This window comes from Pristis pectinata, chromosome 29 (genome assembly GCF_009764475.1).
Source record: "Pristis pectinata isolate sPriPec2 chromosome 29, sPriPec2.1.pri, whole genome shotgun sequence".
In the NCBI taxonomy this organism is placed as follows: domain Eukaryota; kingdom Metazoa; phylum Chordata; class Chondrichthyes; order Rhinopristiformes; family Pristidae; genus Pristis; species Pristis pectinata.
Genome location: NC_067433.1, coordinates 16,302,512 through 16,324,071, shown reverse-complemented (window position 1 = coordinate 16,324,071; position 21,560 = coordinate 16,302,512). Strand labels below are relative to the sequence as shown.

The 21,560-nt window shown below is 46.2% G+C and overlaps 1 protein-coding gene across 1 annotated transcript; it reads left to right on the top strand.

The window, feature by feature from the left end:
• Positions 1-1,659: 1,659 nt before the first annotated feature.
• Positions 1,660-21,339, top strand: LOC127584272 (prenylcysteine oxidase-like). The gene is made up of 6 exons (XM_052040923.1): positions 1,660-1,781; positions 6,699-6,905; positions 9,551-9,725; positions 12,890-13,101; positions 15,151-15,303; positions 17,747-21,339. Exons 1-6 carry the CDS (start codon positions 1,679-1,681, stop codon positions 18,382-18,384), a joined length of 1,488 nt encoding a protein of 495 aa, XP_051896883.1. The 5' UTR covers positions 1,660-1,678; the 3' UTR covers positions 18,385-21,339.
• Positions 21,340-21,560: the final 221 nt, after the last annotated feature.

The following is a 21,560-nucleotide window of genomic DNA, read 5'->3' as shown; positions in this document are numbered from 1 at the left end:
CTTCACTCTCACTGGATCTAAATCCTAGAACTCTCTACTCAACAGTCCCTTCGCCACTTGGGCTGCAGCATTCAGGAGAGGCTCACCACCTCCTTCTCAAGGGCAAGTAAGGATGTGCAATAAATGCTGACCTTGCCACCGTTTACACCATGGGATATGAAAGGGTGGAGGGTATTTGCAGAATGTGTGTTTAATCTTGGGGTGTTATCACAAAAAGAGAACAGGTTAAAATAGACATACAGAGGTTGAACCTGCATCTGCAAGATGACCTGCACCACGTCGGTGATTAGCCAGTCACTCGAGCATGGGATCTTGCCCTGTCATGAGCCAGCATCACCTCACTCTGGTGCTAACTTAGGCCTGGCCTCCAGGGATTCCTATGGGATTTTGACGAAAATTGCAAAAACTAATGATCAAAGAGAGAGAAAAAATGGAGACACTATGTCGATAAACATTTTTTTACCTGATTCCTCACTGATACTGTTTGATAGAAGAATAATTGTGAACTCACGAACAGGAATGGGAGTAGTGCATTCACTTCACAAGCCTGCTCTGCCATCCAATCAGATCATAGCTGATCCCCTCTCCAACTCCTCTGATCCCCTCAGAACCCAACAACAACAGTGCATCCCTTTCTGATGAACTTCACGCATCCGCTGCACGTGTTGAACAGAAGACGAAAGAAATGTCACCACCCGCCATGACAGCCTTCAATGCACCTGTACCCACGTGATTATGCTCAACACCAGCGCCCCACAAGGCTGCATCGTCAGCCCCCGACCTTACCCCCTGTACACTCACGACTGCGTGGCCAGATTCTGCTCTAACTCCATCTACAAGTTTGCAGATGACACCACTGTAGTGGGCTGTATCTCAGTTAACGACGAGTTGGAGTACAGGAAGGAGATAAGGAGCCTAGTGGCATGGTGTCATGACAACAATCTTTTTCTCAATGTCGACAAAACAAAAGAGCTGGTCATTGACTTCGGGAAGGGGATGGTGCACATGCACCTGTCTACCAGTGCAGGTAGGTGGTAGGAGAACTGGGCATGTGGGAGAGAATAGGTTACATGGAAATAAGTGGGGGGATGGTTCTGATGAGATTTCTCGGAGAGCCGACATAGACTCAGTGGGCTGAAGGGTCTCCTACATCATAAAGAGATATGAGTGCATTTCCTTTTGTAACACAAGAAACGCAGCAGGCGTTTTGCGCTCAGCAAGATCCCACAACTAAACGGCCAAGTGATCTGATTCCACTGGTGTTGACAGTGGGACAGATGTTTGGCAGGAAATAATGCAACATTTTACAACATTAAACTCATCAATTTGATGTGGCAGGGCGGCTCACTCAGGACTGGAACAGGGTGACAGTCAGGGCTGGCTTAGTGTTCAGTGACCCTCAGGAAGCAATTGACAAGCTGCGCAGCAGCGAGTGTGATGGCGGGTCCTAGCGCTCATCGTTTCATTGCTCTGGAAACGTTTCCCGTCTGTCAAACTTTTGAAGAGCGTTCGTTTAAAAACTACTCGTGACACCAGATGGACGACATCGCTCAACGCCCCTAGTCTGTTTAGTCCCTCACTGACACTCTTTCCAGGAGGCCTACACCTTTAAGAGCTGCAGGGGCGACGCCCAAATGGTAGGTTGGATTTGGTGTCATTGAACGCACAGGAAGTTAACATGGTGAAGTTTAGGGAGCTGAATCTGTTTTTTCTCGTCGTGTGGCTGGGGAGAGCCGTCACAGAGACTCCCAACGCAGAAATACCACCTCCAGAGAGGATAGGTAAATGTTTGTCAATCATTGCATGGGCAATGCGCGCTGCTAAATCACTGGAGTCCGAATGAAAACACTTGTCTTGCAGCAACATGCTCCTTGGACTGATCACAGTGCAAGGACGTGAGCGGACAGGAGCGTAGAACCCCTTCTCTCTCTCTCTCTCTCTCTCTCTCTCCTTCCCTCTTACATTGGAATTGCATTGGAAACCAAAACGAGCGCTGGGATCTGTCGGCAGTTCGGGGCCTGTGTGGAGAGATGACAAATATTTTCAGATTTCATTGTCTGTGACAGGACGCGGACAGGGCGTAGACAAAAGAGCAATGAGAGAGGGGGATCAGAACTGCAAATGGTAATTGACTTTTTAGCTGGAGGTTGAAGCCGGAAGGTTTAGTTAAACCTCCATAAGAGTTGCTCTGGATTGATGTTAGAAAGGAATGTAGAGATGTTAGATCCAGAGGACATTTACCACAAGGGATGGAAGGGTTTCAGATAAACCCCCATCAATGAGCATCAGCAGCTTTTGTCTGATATATTGTTGGTGGGATCGATTATCTCTGTCTAACCACTGTCAGTGTGCACATGTGTTGCCTCACTGGCTTGGCACCTCATCCTCAGGTACACCTGGTGTTGCTGGCAGACTGCCTTTTGGCTCATTAAACCGGGGTTGACCCTGGTTTAATGGAAATGGCAGAGAATAATAAGCTGGACCGGGAGGTTGCAGACTGTGGCAGAAACATGTAGTGTGATACTAGTGCCAAACAGCAGGAGAGAGGGTACCCTTGGTGTGAGGATGGGACTTTGTCTCTTCAAGGATGGTGTGGTACTGGATTTATCCTTGGGGAATCTCTCGAGGGTGGGGATGACTTGCATCCACTCCAGTTCCATGGATCCTGAGGTGCCCCTGTGTGTCCCACAGTCCAGGGAGCAGGCAGGCTTAATGGCGCGGATGAGGGGTGTAATTTGGGAGGTCCGCCATTACACTGGGATTCTTTGTGCTCCAGACAAAGACACTCAGTTCCCAATGCCGAGTCGGATACTTCTCCACCACTGTGAGTGGCCAGGGGTTCCCACAAGTCAGTGGAGAGGTTACACTTTCACAAGAACGCTCTGAGAACATCCTTGAACCGTTTCTTTTATCCACCTGGTAACTTCTGACAGTGATGGGCTGAACTAAGTGTGTCTCTTTTAGGGACCTGCCCATTGAATTAAGGCCTCAGTTCTGGGATGTTGGCCAAGGAGAGGACAAGCCCGTGACTCAGAAGTATACAGCAACACCTAGATCACTGCTGTGCAGAGGACCCCGGGCTTTGTGCCAAGTCTCGGGTCTTGATCTTCAGCCACTCTTTTCCTCAGATGACCAAAGGCTGTGCTCACACGCTGAAGGTGAAGATAATTTTCATCATCGATGTCTACCTTTCTCAAGGTGGATACAAACTTAGGCGGATCCACATTCCACAGGTTCTCATTGTGGGCCTTTATTGCAAGGGATTGTGTTGTGCTGCTGGGGTTGCTACAGGACCTTTGTTTTGTGGGTGTTAATTGTAAGGCCCTGTTTGTCATTTGCTTCAGTGAACAGGTCAAAAATGACTTGGAGCTCAGCTTCCAAACATGCACACAGACAAGTGTCATACTGCAGCCTGATGACTGAAGTTGGATTGACTTTAGCTCTGGAGTGGAGGTGACGCAGGTTAAAAAGATTTCCCATTTGACCTGTAGATGAGCTCCACTCCAGCAGGGGGCTTATTGGAGGCGAGGTGGAGCAGTGCAGCGGGAAAGATTGAGAACACGGTGCCTGACACTGGTCTGCACTGAGATTGGGTCTGTTGTGGACCCATTGGTTAACAATGCAGCCTGCACATCTTCGTGTAGTGGACGTAAGGTGGTGATGAGTTTCTGTGGGCAGCCAAACTTGAGAAGAAGGATGTTCCACCTTCCCTCTTAATTGATAAAGACAAAGCCTTTTATACAGTTAAAAAAGACCGTGTATTGTGAAGACACAAGAAACTGCAGGTGCTGCAATCTGGAATGAGAAACAAACTGCTGAAGGAACTCAATGGGTCGGGCAGCATCTGTGGAGGGAAATGGACAGTCGACATTTCAGGTCAAGACCCTTCATCTGGACTCGAGACTGTGTATTGCAGTTGATGTCACTCCCTGCATTCCTCTTGGATGACCTGCATGGAACATCAGGTTCACCATGCCTCCAGATGGTGGAATCCACACTGTGATACCAAGAGCAGTTCCTCAGTCACCGGGAGGAAGTGTTTGGGGAGGATCCTGTGGCAGACAGCAGAATTACACATTGTCTCTTGGAGATGTCCACAATTACAGTGTTGTTGAAGTCCCCTGACATGTCCTCCCCTTCTCGCCATCCAAGGTGAGGTTGAGAAGTTTTGACTGTGGTCCGTCCTGCCATTGACAAATGAATTTGTAGCAAGCAGGTTGTGAGGTTGAGGTTAACCCAGGTTATTTATACTGGTTCTCTCACACACCCAGTTTGGCAGCTCTCCTTAATGCCACAAACAATCTGCTGGATCAAGCAGCATCTGTGGGAGGAAAGGAACTGTCGACGTTTCAGGTTGTAACCCTGCATCAGGACAATATTGGTGGTATTTTTCCAGTCCTTTTCTGGTCAACATCACCAGTGTTGAAGACCTAGTTACTCCCAGTAGGATCTGTTGGATGGACCACATCACTCGTGTGCCCAAAACCAAATTCCTGAAAGGGACACCCAGTACCGAGCTCTATCGTGGGAGGAGATTGCCAGCTGGACAGAGAACAAGATCCAAGGATGTTTGCAAAGCTTCCTTGGGAAAAGTGCAACATCCCCACCAACTCCTGGGACCCTCTGGCCTATGACGATACATCGGGGAGAAGAAGCATTTGAGATTAGATTGAGAACCTTGAGTCCATGCATCGAGGTTGCACAGAGGTCCTGCATAAGCAGCAGAAGGCACACACCACCCCTCCAACTGCGTCTGGTTCCCATGTTGACCTCAGAACCCACAGAACTGGAGTGGAAGCAAGTCATCCTCAATCCCGGGTGATAGAAGAAGAAGAAAAATTGGGAATCCTGTGGAAAATAGTTATACTGTTCACTGCATCGACTGACAACATGTTTACCATGATTAAAATCGCCTTCCAAACATGAACCTAATTGAAGCAATATTTATTGGTGGGATTTAATTGTCATCTCCATTCCTGTGGCAATTCTCCATTACTAAAGGTCTCCATAGTCTTGCTGTTATTATTTAGATCACATCAGTCATTCCCAGGACCAGGCCCAATGAAGACCGCAAGCTGTTATATGCTGGTACAGCTTAAACTGTCGCATTCTCTGTGACTGTCACTGGAGTGGTCGATGGAAATCCTGATTGCGTGATACATCTTTTCCCTTCCGGAAGGATGGCATTGGCCTGTTGGAACATGCCAGTTTGTTTGTGGTGCTGATTATAGGCTTTGCAAGGATATGCAGGGACAGCTGAGCCAGTAAGACTGGCAGAACGTGCATCCCATCAACAATCCAAGCTGCTTTGCTTCAAAATGAATCTGCTTGTTCCAAAAAGCTGTTTGTGAGACTTGAGGTCAGTCTACAAAAGGGCAAGATTTCAGTTTGTGTGATGTCTTGGCATTGAACGATTAGTTAGCAGAGTGGACTAATGTCCAAAATCTTGAACTAATGATGCAAAGGCACAAGTTCAAATGCCACTACAGCAGATGGGGAACTGAAATTCATTTAGTTAAAAAGAAAATCTGGAATCGGGTCTGAAGTGGTGACTAAGATTTGTTGCGAAAAACCAGGCTGGTTCAGTAATGGCCTCTCGGGGAGGAAACCTGCCTTAATGCGACTGGCTTACATGTGACATCTGACCCACAGCAATGGAGGTGACTCTTAACGAACCTTTGAAGTGGCTCAGTTCAAGGATAATTAGGGACAGTCAGGAAGCAAAATCCATATCCTGTGATTTTTTTAAATTAAATTTCAGTTTTAGAATACAGTGAACAGAAATAGATTTTGTTGCAAGTGCCAACTAATCTTTTTTGATGGAGTAAACAGGGAGAAACTATTTCCATTAGCATGAAGGCCAGTAACCAGAGGATATAACACAAGTTGGCAGAGGAGGAGATGAGAATTTTTAGGCACCAAGTTATTGTGATAGAGAGGAATGGTGGAGGCAGATTCAGTGGAACTTTCAGCAGGGAACTAAAAAGGAAAAGCTTGCAAGGCTGAGAGGAAACAGCAGGGAAGTGGGAATCTGAGATTGTTCTTCTCACAGTAAAGAAGGTGAAGAGGAGACTTTAAAGGATCATGAAGAGGAATTGATTAAATATCTGAAGGGAAATCATTTTCAGGACTGTGGAACTGGGATTAGAGTTCTCTTCAATAGCTACCCAGACAAAGTGGGCTGAATGGCCTCCTGTGATTTTAAGGTTGACATGCTGTGGAAGGTCATTTGGCCCATTGAATCGATGCAATCCCATTCCACAACATCTCCCTGCGATCAATGCACTCTCTCACGCCTGACAACTCCCCCCTCATTCTCCTGCCATCCACCGACACCAGGGTTAGTTTACGGCAGCCAATTCACCTACCAACCTGCACGTCTTTGGAATGTGGGAAGAAACTGGAGCACCCTAGGGAAACGCATGCAAACTCCACACAGACAGCACCCGAGGTCGGGATTGAACCCAGACTGCTGGAGCTGTGAGGTAGCAGGATTAACTGTACAGCTGCAATGTACTTCTATCAAAGAACCAGCCCAGGTAGAATGGATTAGTTCGGCCTCTTCCTGTGATGTAAGATCTCCTTGTTTAGGTTGAACTTGTCAGGTGTGGTCTTTAATCCCTTAGACATTTCTCTGCTTAAGTGACTAGAATAACAGTATTTGTTTTCTTTCCTCCCCCCACTCCTGCTTCCCTCAGCTGTGATCGGGGCTGGGATCGGTGGAGCGGCAGCCGCCCACTTCCTGAGGCAGTATTTCGGACGGGATGTCCAGATCGACGTTTACGAGAGTGGGACAGTCGGAGGACGATTGGCCAAGGCCACAATCAGCGGCCAGGACCACGAGATAGGAGCGGCAACCATTCACCCTCTCAGTCTGCACATAAAAGAGTTTGTTCAGCTGCTGGGTGAGTTGCATCGAACTCTCAACCATAAGAGAACTCTGAACTCAACGAATTTTTGAGTCATACAGCACAGAAATGGGCCCTTCGGCCCAAATGTCCATGATAACCTTTTTGCCTATCTACACTAATCCCATTTGCCTGCACTAGGTCTATATCCTTGTGTGCCTTGTCTATTTAAGTGTTGGTCTAAATGCCTCGTAAACATAGTGATTGTATCTGATTTCACCACCTCCTCTGGCAGCGTGTTCCAGATAGTAACCACTCTGTGTAAAACAAAAACTTACCCCTCAGACCCCCTTTAAAACTCCTTCCTCTCACCATAAACATATGCCCTCTTGTTTTCTATCACCTGACAATGGGAAACAAGATTTTGACTATCCCATCTATGCCTCTCATAAACTTACATACTTCTACCAAGCCACCCCTTGGCCTCCTTTGCTCCAGGGAAAACAAGCCCAGCCTATCCAATCTCTCCCCAGAACTAAAGTCCTCCAATCCAGGCAACATCCTGATGAACCTCCTCAGCACTCTCTCCATCCAGTGCAGTTTTGTATTTCCTTTATAATCCTGCTATTTTTTTCAGCCACGTTGCTGTTGAAGAATTTTTGAACCTTGCATCCCAGGACAAAGCCATACAGTGCAATCTTGTCTTATTGACTATTTGAAGGAAATCTTCCATTAATCTCGATTTCTCTGCTCTTTCCCTGTAGCCCTGAAAATTATTTCCCTCAAGGTGGTTATCCAAATCTTTAACTTTCTCCCTAGTCTTAAGAAGAACAATCCCAGCATTATAAAGGATTTAAAACAAGTTCCATTTTGCCTATTGATGTAGAAGGAGGCTATTTGGCCTATCTAGTCTATGCCAGCTCACAGAGAACTTTCTACCATTCTTTCTGCCAACTGGATAATTACACACTTCCTCATTATTGGTCACTCACTTATCCTGTCCAAACCCCATTAGAGACACTTTGTGCACCCCTTTATAATTTATGTTCTGACCTTGCTTTATAACAACAGCAAACCTGGATATTTTACACTTGTTCCCTCCATCTGTCATTAACATAGAGTGTAAATAACTGAATGCAATTCTCCCACTAATTTTCCCTGTAACCTATTCTCCGCATGTTCCCATCAATTCCATCATCCACCTACACATGAGGGGCAATTTTACATCAGCCAATTAATCTGCCAACTTGCATCTCTTTGGTATGTGAGAGGAACCCAGTCACTCAATGGAAACCCACTTGGTCACGGGAGAACATACACATTCCGCACAGAGATTGCCAGAAATCAAGATTGAACCCGGATCACTGGAGTTGTGAGACGCCATCTCCAGCTTATTTAACGCCGAGGTGTGTTCTGACCCCAATGCCTCTCCACCATGAGGATTGACCGTTGTCAGTCCCATAACATCACGCATCCATTTGCTGCTGAATGCTTTATCCCTGGTTTTGCAACTTCTGCACCAGACTCCCAACTGTGTTCCTCCATAAAAAATGATGCAACCAATTCCCCTGCGTTTATCCCAACTACTAACACACACCAAATCCCATCAAGAACTGAACTCGCTGATCTACACTGGTTCCTGGTCCAAATTTAAAGTTCTTCGGAGCGTGTTCAAATCTTTGCATATTCTTCTTGTTAATTGTGTGATTGCCTGTAATTCTACTCAACACTCTTCCAATCCTGACTTCTTGTCAGGAGATCCATTCAAGTTGAGGATGTGAAAAGGAATGTAGTAGTGGCAGGGAACGATGTAGTACGGCAGCTACAAAATAACTTTCTGACAACTGTACATCTCCATTTATTATTCCCCACCCACTTATCCTGCCCAGACCCCACTGCAGACACTCTGTGCACCCCTTACGATTTACTTTCTCATCTTGCTCTATAATGCAAACCTGGATATTTTAGACTTGCTCCCCCCATCCGTCATTAACAGAGTGTAAATAACTGAATAATTTCTTTATCGGGGAGTAGAGAGTCTGTGTAACTCACTCCAGTGCGGAGTGGTTGAGGTGAGAAGCGAAGGTGCACTTAAAGGAGGCTGGATAAACAACATGAGGGAGAGTTATAGTCATAGAGTCGTATAGCATGGAAGCAGGCCCTTTGGCCCAACTCGTCCGTGCTGACCAAGGTGTCCACCTTAGCTGGTCCCATTTGGCCAATATCCCTCTAAACTTTGCCTATCCATGTACTTGCCCAAATGTCTTTTAACTGTTATGTACCTGCCTTAAATCCTCTGGCAGCTCATTCCATATATGGACCACCCTCTGGGTGAAGAAGTTGCTCCTCAGGTCCCTTTTAGATCTTTCCCCTCTCACCTTAAACCTGTGCCCTCTAGTTTTTGGTTTCCTTTCCCTGAGAAAAAGACTGTGTGGCATTCACTCTATCTATGCCCCTCATGGTTTTATACACCTCTGTAAGGTCACTGCTCAGTCTCCTACGCTCCAAGGAATAAAGTCCTAGCCTGCCCAACCTCTCCCTGTAACTCAGGCCCTCAAGTCCTGGCAACATGATAGAATAGAAGGATGGGGAAAGAAGATGGAGAAGCAGCATGGGGTAGTTGGGCAAAAAGCCTGCTTCTCTGCAGTGAATTCATTGTAATCCTAGAATCTCAATTTTCCCTGTGTTCATTGACACACAAGGTCTTAAGGAGCGCAAGCATCCCAACAACCTGCTGGCGGTGTACGATGGGGAGCAGTTTGTGTTTGAAGAGAGCGAGTGGTTCATTATTAACTTCTTCAAGCTGATCTGGCGATACGGCTTTGACTTCCTACGGGTGAAGATGTGGCTGGAAAATTATCAGCACAAGTTCATGAGGTAAGGGCCATCGTTACTGAGAGCGCAGAGCTACATGTGGACAACTGCCGTGTTATCCACTTCTGTTCTGGCTCCTTTGCAAACATTGGATCTCCTCCCCGTTTGTCCCAGTCCACTGGACTCGGAAGGGAGCAGAATAATACTAATGCTGAAAGGGTTAAATTATGAGGCTTGTTGCAAAGAATGGACTTGAGCAGACTGATTGAGGTGATTAAAACATTAATTAGAGGAGAACAAAAAGGAATTGATTTGGGGACCTTGGGTGGGGAGTCCAGACCAAGGGCTATTGGTATTGGTTTATTGTTCTCACTTGTACCGAGGTACAGTGAAAAACCTGTCTTGCATACCGTTCATACAGATCAATTCATTACACAGTGCATTGAGATAGTACAGGGTAAAAACAATAATAGAATACAGAGTAAAGTGTCACAGCTACAGGGAAGTGCATTGCAGGTAGACAATGAGGTGCAAGGTCAAAACAAGGTAGATTGTGAGGTCAAGAGTCCATCTCATCATATAAGGGAACTGTTCAATAGTCTTATCACAGTGGAACGTAAGCTGTCCTTGAGCCTGGTGGTATATGCCTCAGGCTCCTGTATCTTCTACTTGAGGGGAGAAGAGAGAATGATCCAGGTGGGTGGGGTCTTTGATTATGCTGGCTGCTTCACCAAGGCAGTGAGAGGTATAGACAGGGTCCATGGAGGAGAGGCTGGTGTCCATGATGTGCTGGACTGTGTCCACAACTCTCTGCAGTTTCTTGCGGTCCTGGGCAGAGCAATTGTCATACCAAGCTATGATGTATCCAGATAGGATGCTTTCTGTGGTGCATCGGTAAAAGTTGGTGAGTGTCAAAGGGGACATGCCAAATTTCTTTAGCCTCCTGAGGAAGCAGAGACGCTGGTGAGCTTTCTTGATTATGGTGTCTATGTGGTTGGACCAGGACAGGTTATTGGTGATGTTCACTCTTGGGAACTTGAAGCTCTCAACCCTCTCAACCTCAGCACCATTGATGTAGACAGGTGCATGTACGCCGCCCCCTTTCCTGAAGTCAATGACCAGCACTTTTGTTTTGCTGACATTGAAGGAAAGGCTGTTGTCATGACACCATGTTACTAAGCTCTCTATCTCCTTCCTATACTCCGACTCATCATTATTTGAGACACGGCCTACTACAGTGGTATCATCTGCAAACTTGTAGATGGAGTTAGAGCAGAATCTGGCCATGCAGTCATAGTATATAGGGAGTAGAGTAGAGGGCTGAGGACACACCCTTGTGGGGCACCAGTGTTGAGAATAATCATGCCAAAGGTATTGCTGCCTCTCCTCACTGATTGCGGTCTGTTCGTCAGAAAATCAAGGATCCAGTTATGGAGGGAGGTGTTGAGTTCCAGGTCTCGAAGTCTGGTGATGAGTTTGCTTGGAATTATAGTATTGAAGGCGGATCTGTAGTCAATAAACAGTAGTCTTAACATAGGTGTCTATACTGTCGAGATGCTCCAGAGATGAGTGTAACCTTACACTGACAGCCCGGTCACCTCACACAGAGGAAATGGGAATTGGCATCCATCGAGACTGGGGGGGTCTGTTGTAAACTTCAAAACTGGCGTTGGGAGAGATTTGCCAAGGCAGGGAGTAAGTGTCACAGAGCCAAAGATGGGGTTAGAACATAGAATCAGCCCTGATCCAATTAAATTGCAGTAAAGACTCAAAGGACTAAATGGCCTCTTCCTATTTGCATGCCCCTTGGAGCAGGGTTAGCTTAGCTTGGTTGTTTAGAGTGTGATAGGGTGTGATCTCAAACACATAACTTAGTCTGGCTGTTTCGAGTAGGAGTGTGAGAGGGACGAAGCACGTTCTCCCAACGAGTGGGGATTCAGTTTGTTTTCTGGGACTTATTGCCCATCCCCTCAGCACCCAGAAGCTCTGGTGAGCTGTCTTAATTCACAGCAGCGAAGGCACCCCAATGACGGATGCAAGGCATGATCCCAACACTGTGTAGGAGAATAAAAGGCCAGGGTTTCTTTGCCTGCTGCTGCCAGTTTTGAAAGGAATGTCCTTCGTCAGAAGCTGCGTGGGTTGTAATCACCACCTCCCAGGAGCATTGCAGTTGTGTGCTCCAACCCATCTAGAGATGGTTCATGGAGCAGGACAAGGATAAACCATACATTGGGGTCACCGAGAGCGCATTATACCTCCCACCCGAGTAAATCCAACACTCAGCAGATCAGGCAGCATCTGTGGAGAGAGAAACAGGGTTAATGTTTCAGTTTCATGATCTTTCATCAGAACTGGGAACATTTATGTCCAGTTTTTAAGCAAATGCAGCAGCAGAGAAAGAGGGGTGGGAAGGAACTCGAGATCTGTGATTGGCTGGAAGTCAGAAGGAATTAAATGATGAAAGGGATATAGTCCATGGTGAACAAAGGTGGTAATGGGCCAAAGAAAGAAAGAAAAATTGGGTCTAGAAGAAGTGTGAACAGGATCGTTATCAGAAGTTGTTAAACTCATTGGCATTGATAGGGTGGTGATAGTCTTTTTACTAGATGAAGAAGTCTTAAAACTAGAGGGCATAAGCTTACGTTGAGAGGGGAGAACTTTAAAGGAGATCTGAGCGGCAACCTTTTCATACAGAGGGTGGTGCATATATGGAACGTGCTGCCGGAGGAAGTGGTGGAGGCCGGTAAAATTACAGCATTTAAAAGGCATTTGGACAGCTACTTGGATAGGAGAGGAAAATGGGCCTAATATGGGCAAATGGGATTAGTATAGTTAGACATTGTGGTCAGCGTGGATGAATTGGGGCAAAGGGCCTGTTTCTGTGCCATACAGTGTTGAGTGCAGACGGTTGCCATGTGTCCAATTATGTGAGGCGTTGGTCCCCAAACTTGTGTCAAGCTTCATAGGAGGAATGTAGGAAATCAAGAGATCAGAGAGGGATGGAGGAATGAAGGGTAATGGAGGGTCACCTGATCAAAAGGAGGTGTCTGTCAAAGTGATCACCCAAACCAGAGGGGACCTAGAGCTGCAAATGCAGGAAATAAATTGAAAGAAGTAAAAGCAAATTGCTGCTGCTTCTGCAAGAGGGATTTAAGACTCATGATCTTGCTGTTCTTGAAGTTTAATGCTCAATTGGAGACTGAAACATCTGTATTCTTTGCCTGCAGAATCTATCAGTACCAGGCTCAGGGCTACTCCTTCACAACCATGGAGAAGCTGCTGCAGGTGCTCGGAGGTGACAATTTTGTACAGATGACCAAGCATTCCATTGATGAAGCCTTGCAGGAGGTTGGCATCAGCCAGAGGTTCATCGATGAGATGGTTGGCTCCATCATCAGGCTGACCTACGGGGAAGGTGTCAACGTCAATGCCTTCGTAGGTACAGAAGCACTTCACATTATTTGTTGATTGCTCGGGATACAGGTAGAGCTAATATTGTGGTATTTCAAAAATAGGGATAGGAGGTTGTCATTGCCGTTGATCCTTTATTTGACAACTTCCATGTCCTGCAGGTTGAGGTTGTGGCTTAGCCAGCTGTGGTAACCTTCTGTGGGCATGGCTAATTTGCCAGGAAGGTTGTCCAACATTTACCCTCCTCCTTCACCTCCCCACCCCTCCATGGTTCCTGAAATTCCCACTGGGAGATTCGATCCAAGGTTAACAGATGAAATGGGGTGCATCAATATCACACGGGGGTGGTCACTTTCCCATCTAATGCAGTACTTAGGAGCACTTAAAACCCCAGGTACAGGCGGTGTTGGCCAGGGTGCATTTATTGTCCATCTGCAGTTACCCTGCAGAGATAGTGAATCAGGAGGCATCTTCTCAAAGTCCCTGCCGTGATGCAGGCTGGTACAGAAAAGGTCTTGGCTTTTCCTATTCCTGCAATGTCAGAGCATATCATTTGCACTGTTCCAGGAAGCGCAGAGCCAGAGTGACCTGCAGTCCACTCAGTAAATCCTGAATTAAAACCAGAAGGTGCTGCAGAAGCGCTTGGGCGGTAGCTGCGGAAGGAGAAACAGAGTTAATATTTCAGGTCGAAGGCCCTCACAGACGGATTCTGACAAAGAATCTCTGACCTAAAACGTGACTCTGTTTCTCTCCCCTCAGCCTTCGAGGCTCCGGAGAAAATAACCCAAGTTTGTCCAACCTCTTTGTTTTGAAGAAGACCAGGGAAGTTCTCCAATGTCCCGGCCAATATTAACTGCAGGAGCAACAAGACTACAAACAGATTATCCACTCGACCATATTGCTGTATTGTGGGATCCACTGTGTGCAAGTTGCCTGCTATGTTACACTTCTAATTTGGCAATAAAGCACTTTGGGATGTCCATTGGTGGTGAAAGCTGCTTTTGGAACACAAAACTTTTCTTTCTGCATGGGCGGCACAGCTGGTAGACCCATTGCCTCACAGCTCCAGTGACCCAGGTTCAATCCTGACCTCTAGTGCTACTTGTGTAGAGTTTGCACGTTCTCCCTGTGACCACAAGGGTTTCCTCCCAAATCCCAAAGACATGTCGATCAGTAGGTTAATTGATCACTGTTAATTTTATGAGTGTGTAGATGGGTGGTAGAATCTGAGGGAAAGTTGATGGGATTCTGGAGAGTAGATTACAGGGAGAATTAGTTAGGGTATGGGATTGCTGTGTGAGTTGGCAAAGACTTAATGGATTGAAACATCCTCCATCTACAGTATATAATAAGGAAAATATGGGAATATAATCCTGCTGAATAGTAAATAGTGTGAGCAGTGGAAAGGCAGGAATTGCTCTATATAAAGCAATCCAACCAACAATACAGAATCTCTCTCTCTCTTTGAAACAACAAGAAAAGAGAAGTTTATTAAGACAGGATGGCATAACACTCCTTTGGATTTCCTGAAGTACTTTGCAACCAATACTTGATTCCACAATGTTGTGATGGAGGAGATGGGACAGACAATTTGTGCACAGCATGGTCCTGATAATAACCAGGTAATCTGTCTTTCAGTGGCTTGGTTGAGAGGTAGAGATTGGCCAGAACACTGGTGGAATCTCTCCTCTGCAGAATAGTGTTGTGGAGCCTCTCTCATCCACTTAAGAGAACAGGCTGAGCTTTGGTTTAATGTAAAAGCAGAAAATGCTGTAAATATTCATCAGGTCAGGCAACATCTGTGAAAAGAGAAACTGAATTAATGTTTCAGATTGATGACTTTTCACAGATGCTGCCTGGCCTACAGAATGTATCCAGCACTTTTGTTTGTATTTCAGGCTTCCAATATGCAGTTCTTTTAATTTTCACTTGGTTTAACATCCTGTCAGACAGTGTGCCACTTACCCAGTGCTGCACAGAGAGCATCAGGCTGGATTTGCACATGACTTGAATCCACAGCCTGTGAATCAGAGGCAAAATGATAACTCAAAACCTGATGCCTTTGTCCCACCTGCAGGCATGACCTCGCTTTCAGAGACCGAGTCCGACCTGTGGACTGTGGAAGAGGGAAACCAGCTGATATGCTCAGGCCTGCTTTACTCTGCTAAAGTCAACCTCATCAAAGGCAAGGTCACCTCAGTAGATGCCAAGGAGAGGCCTCGTCGCAATGGTGAGTCCTCTAGTTTCGACCATCAGTCAATGACGTGGGTGGCCAGAAGAAAGTTATTGGGAGCCAACCATGGCTTTGTTCTTGGGCACTTGCCATTCAGAGGACAGATTGGTATTGCTGAGTCCTTATCCTAATGTTGTGAAAACTCTTGGAAGCTTCAAATCCAGATTTGTACTTCCAGTTGTACAAACATAGAATTGTCATGGCAGAGGAGGAGGCCATTCGGCCCCTCGAGACCGTGTAGGATCCAAGTAGAACAATTTCATCAGTCCCATTCCTTCCTTTCTTTCCCCACAGATTATTCTCTGTCAAATGCTGGTCCAATTCCATTTCCATTCACTGAATCCGGGTCCAGCACACTTGCGCAGCAAGGTCCAAATCAAAACCATTCTCTTGTGTACAAGAAAGAGTTTATCCTGTCATCTCCTTGTACCTTTTGCTCAGTGCATGCCGAGCTGTTGGAAGTGCAGGATTCTGGATGAGATGTTAAATTGCCCTCTCGGCTGGCTGAGAGAAATTCCAGGGAAGTTGTCCTCTGTGTTAACTAGGTGTCCCTCAACAAATAATTTCTAACACAGATTACCTGGACTGTGTGAAAAATTGTCTGCTGTTTCTCCTACATTATGTTGATGACTGCTCTTCATTGACTGTAAAGCACAATAAGTCTTTCCTCCTTCCGATGCATTTAACCTATAGAAAATGCATATTTTGATGCCTAAATTTCTTACCCAGTTTCTGGGACGTGCACACAGGAAGTGCACACCAAATGAGCTCCACACAAGCCCGGGAGCTCGGGGAAAGCAGAGGATCCCTGTGGTTCTCCCTGCAGTGGCTGTGCCTTCAGCAGTGTGGATCCTAAGCTCTGGAATTCCCTCCCTAAACTTCTCCTCCTTTTGAGATGTTCCTTAAAACCTACACCTCTGAATACGTTTATTCACCATTCACTGTATTACTGTTTGTTTTTCTGCTCCAGATTCCAGCATCTGCTGTCACATGTGTCCCCACCCTGTTATCTTTTGTCCAAGGGATGTGGAAATAATTATGAAGGTCAGCATTTACTACCCAACTCCAACTACCCCTTGGAAGGTATTGGGAGCCACTGCCTTGAACCATTGCAGCTCTTTCAGAGCAGGTGCTTCCAAAGTGCTGTGGAGGATTGAAACCCAGCCACAAGAAGCTGTATAACTTGTCGTTGCTGGTTTATGCCCTATCCTTCCAGATGGAGTGGCAGATCTGAGAGGTTCAAATTTATGCCATGAAAATGAGCTTATTGCAGCAGCAGCACAGGATGTTACAAGCATGACAAACATAAATTAAATAAACTTAAATTAACATCATTCTGTCCCACCACCTTACCATTAACAAAACATTACACGGACCAAGAAGCTTAATGTGCTACCATTAAGCCATTTTGAATCATCCTATCACAGCCCCATTCCCTTTCTTCTACACATACCCCCCACCCCCCAAGTTCCCTCCTATTGAAAACTAACTTCAATCTCTCTCTCTCTCTCTCTCTCTCTCTCTCCCAGCTGTAACGAAGGGTCACAGACCTGAAATGTGGACTGTTTCTCTTCCCACAGATGCTACCTGACCTGCTCGGTCTCTCCAGCATTTTCTGTTTTTTTTTATTTTGGATTTGCATCATCTGCATTTATTTTGATTTTCATGTGCTGTCAAAGAAGTTGCCTAGTTGTACAAGAAGTTGGTGAGGCCGACTTTGGAATATTGTGTTCAGTTTTGGTCACCCTGCTATAGGAAAGGTGCTAGTTAGCTGGAAAGAATGCAGAAAAGATTTACAAGGATGTTGCCAGGACCTGAGGGATTGAGTTATAGAGAGAAGGAGAACAAGCTACGACTTTTTTTTCATTGGAGCAAGGGAGAATGAAGAGTGATCATATAGAAGTATATAAAATCACGAGGGGCATAAATAGGGTGGATACACACAATCTTTTTCCCAGAGTTGGGGAATCAAGAACTAGAGGGCACAGGTTTTAGGTGAGAGGGGAGAGACTTAATAGGAACCTGTGAAGCAACTTTTTCACCCAGAGTGTGGTCTGTATATGGAACGAGCTGCCAAAGGATGTGGTTGAGGCAGGTATATGTACACGAACAACATGTACATAAACTACACTTGGACAGGTACATGGTTAGGAAAGGTTCAGAGGGATATGGACCAAATGTGGGCAAATAGGATTGGCTTAAACGGGCATCTTGGTCAGCATGGACCAGTTGGGCCGAAGGGCCTTTTTCCATGCTGTGTTACTCTATGACTCCAAGCTATTGTGAGTTACTGCCTTGAATGTCTTGGGGTGAAATTTTGCTTGGGTGGTGCATGAGAACATTTCATGAGGGTAAGAATGCAGATAATTGTGGAAGGGGCAGAAGAAGAGGGGATGTGTGTTCTATCCAGGTGATGCAGTGTTCTCTCCTTAAATTTCAGGTGAGGTTGTTACCGTCTATGAGGTGAACTACCTGGTGGGCCCCCACACTGACTATGGGGCGTACGACATCGTAATTGTTGCAGCCCCCATACAGAGTTCCGATCCGGAAATCCATTTCCGGGCTTTCTCCCAGCCGATCGATGTGCCTCGGGGCCGGTACCAACAGAAGTTTGTCACGCTGGTGGAGGGCCGTTTAAATGCTTCCTTCTTCAGCTACCATGGGGCTGGGCCGTTCCGTCCCACCACCATTGGCACCACCGTGCACTCGGGCAACTTCATCCTGGGTGCCAGTGTCTCGGCACCCGTCACAAGGGGCACACCCCCCGCCCGGGTCTGGAAGGTGCTGTCACCTGAACCCCTGGGCGAGGAGGGTCTGAGGCACCTCTTCCCATCCTACGCTGCTGTGCGCCAGGCCCAGTGGCTCGCCCACCCCCGCTACAGCCCGGACGACCGGGTGCCACCCTTTGTCCTCCACGACCAGCTTTACCACCTCAACGCCATTGAATGGGCAGCCAGCACCCTCGAGATGATGGCCATCGCTGCCAAGAATGGCGCCCTGCTTGCCCACCACCGCTGGTTCAGGCAACTGGACAAGATCGACCAAGACACACTACAAGAAGTTAAGGTCGAACTCTGACCCAAATCGACCAGAAAAGATGGTGTTCTTTTCAAGGCCTTTTGTACACTGGATGTTTGCCTCCACCTGAAGGAATAGGTTATGTTTGCCCTGATTTACATTGAAATTCACAGCACAGGAAAAGACTATGCTGCCCTTCCGGCATGTGCTGGCGTTGATGCTCCGAACAAATCTCTTACCCTCACTATTGCTGCTCAGTCATGCCGTCTGGGAGGAAGTTCTGCATTCTCAATGCTCTCTAGACAGCGTTCCTCTAGAATTCCCTACTGGATTTATTCGTGACTTCCTACCTAGTTTTGGACTTCCCTCGCAAAAGAAATGCCTTCTCCTCTCCAACCCTTCCTAATCCTACGTCTCTAAAACATCACTTGTAAGGATCCCCCGTCCAGCCTCTCCCTGATGCGTAGAACCTCTGCTGTCATCCTCACAGATCTACTCCCATGCCTCTAGATATGTAATATTGAGGCTGGAACTGGGTTTGTCATCCTTGGAGCAGGGGTGGGACCTGATGGAGGTGGACAAAGTTACAAGAGCATAGAAGGGGTGGACAGTGAGAAACATTTCTCCATAAAGGAGACATTTATAAGATATCTGTATTAGTCACGTGTACATCAAAACACGCAGTGAAATGCACGGTTTGCGTAGAGTGTTCTGGGGGCAGCCCGCAAGTGTCGCCACGCTTCCGGCGCCAACGTAGCATGCCCGCAACTTCCTAACCCGTATGTCTTTGGAATGTGGGAGGAAACCGGAGCACCCGGAGGAAACCCACGCAGACACAGGGAGAACGTACAAACTCCTTACAGACAGCAGCCAGAATTGAACCCGGGTTGCTGGTGCTGTAAAGCGTTACGCTAACCGCTACACTACCGTGACCAGAGGACATGGGTTTAAAGTGAGGAATAAGATGGTTAGGGGGATCTGAGGAATTTCTTCCACCCTGAGGCTGGGTGTAATCTGGGATGCACTGCCTGGGAAGATGGTGGAGGCAGAAGCTCTCAAACGTTTTAAAAAGTATCTGGATGAACACTTGAATCGCCACAGGCCAAGTGCTGGTAAATGTGATTAATTTGTATGGGTGCTTGTCAGCCTGGACATGATGGGCTGAAGGGCCTCTTTCTGTGCTGTATGACTCTCTGACTCCGTAACTACTCCAAATGATTCTCAATTAATCTAGTCTGGGCTGGTCCATGTTTTTGCTTTGTTCTGTGCTATTTTGGAATAGTTTGGAAGCATTGGATGAAATATTTTCTCTGTGAAGGTTAATATCTTTAGACTCCTGGGTTTTTATTTCTTCTCAGATTTAGCCGACCCTACCCCATGACTTGTTCAAAGAAAAGCACGTTACGTAAAGCAGGTGCTACTTTGGGAGCTGGGTGTATAAGCTTTGCGAATGGAGGAAATTAAGATAATTTGCAATAATTTCTCACTAACTTCTGAGCAGTCTTGCATGCACTGTGCCAGATTCAGCAGCCAACCTCTTTCTTCACTTGTCCTTACAATGCTAATGTACCAACACAGACCACTGCCATGGGTCGACCTTCGTGATTTCATGTAAAGAATATACTGAGGGAACTGCTGAAGGTGAATTGGAATGAAGATAAGATTTCTTTATTAATCACATGTACATCGAAACACACAGTGAAATTCATCTTGTTGCGTAGAGTGTTCTGGGGGCAGCCCGCAAGTGTCGCCATGCTTCCGGTGCCAACGTAGCATGCCCACAACTTCCTAACCCGTACATCTTTGGAATGTGGGAGGAAACTGGAGCACCCGAAGGAAACCCACGCAGACACGGGGAGAAAGTACAATCTCCTTACAGACAGTGGCCGGAATTGAACCCAGGTCACTGGTGCTGTAAAGCTTTACGCTAACCGCTACACTACCGTGCCTGCCTGAAGTCATGGGAAGCAGTCACAGAGGCTCTTGAAGAGACAGATGGCGGGGCAGAGAGATTTAGGAAGAGTATGTAGGGGACTGTGGTGCTAAGAGCCAACATTGTGGGAATTTGTGTTTTATTTCTTTGACTCATCACGCGTGGGTGATGCACCTGATATGCAGCCAGACTACCAAATGTTAGAACGTGAGATGGGGCTAAGAACAGCAATAATAGAGACATTTTAGCAGTAATGGTCTTCTATCTTACTAGTTTGGCCTTCTTTCCCCTGACTTTTGTAGAGGGCTTAAGTTGATTTACAGGACACTCTTGAGCATCTGGGTCTTCCCAACGTAATGAACATGAGGATTTTGCCTGGTCTGAAATCAGCCACTGGGAGACTGTGAGCAACCTCTTGGATGCGATATAAAACTGAGACCCAGTCTGTTCTCTTGGAGGGGCAATAATTCTGTGTTAAAGCAGAGAAAGGGCTGTCTTCCTGGGGTCAATAATCTACCCCTCATGCAACATCACTGAAACAGGTTATCTGCTGTGTATAAGTTGGCTACTGTTTTTTTGACATGACCACAGATAATAATCATTTCATTGGCTGTGAATGCTTTGAGATATCCTGAGGTTGTGAATGGGACTATAGAAATCGGGTCAGTCCTTAGTTTTTTTTCTACCAGCTGCAACTTCTGTTTCCTTGGCATTTTAACAGCTATTTGTGTCTCGATATAAAAACAGAAGATGTTGGAAATACTTAGCAGTACGGACAGCATCTATGGAGGGAAGAATAAAGCTAACATTTTAGGGTGATGACCTGTCCTCACTATTTTGAGGAAAGACGATCAACCTGAAACATTAACCCAGTTTCTTTCTCCACAGATGCTGCCTGACCTGCTGGGTATTTCCAGCATTTCTGTTTTTATTTTTATTGTTTTCAGAACTTCTGCGGTTTTTGTTTTTTGATTTGTGGCCTTTTTTTTAAAACAACAGTATGTGCCCATTCTATCAGCACCTGATGTTTGCATGCAAGTCTGCTTTCAAGATTCTTTTAATAAAATGGTTAAATAATTGCTAAATTATGCCTGTTGTTATGCTTTTTATGGTCAGAGAGAGAGAGACAGTAGTCCATTAAGAGAAAGCACAAAATGCTGCAAAGGTCAAACAACATCTGCAGATAGCAGTAACTGTATTAGTCTTTCAGGCTGATGAATGTTTGTCTTTTGAAAGGGGCTAGATAAAGAAAGATGAGTGGCTGGATGCACTTAAGTGGAAGCTAAATACAGTTGACTTCTGA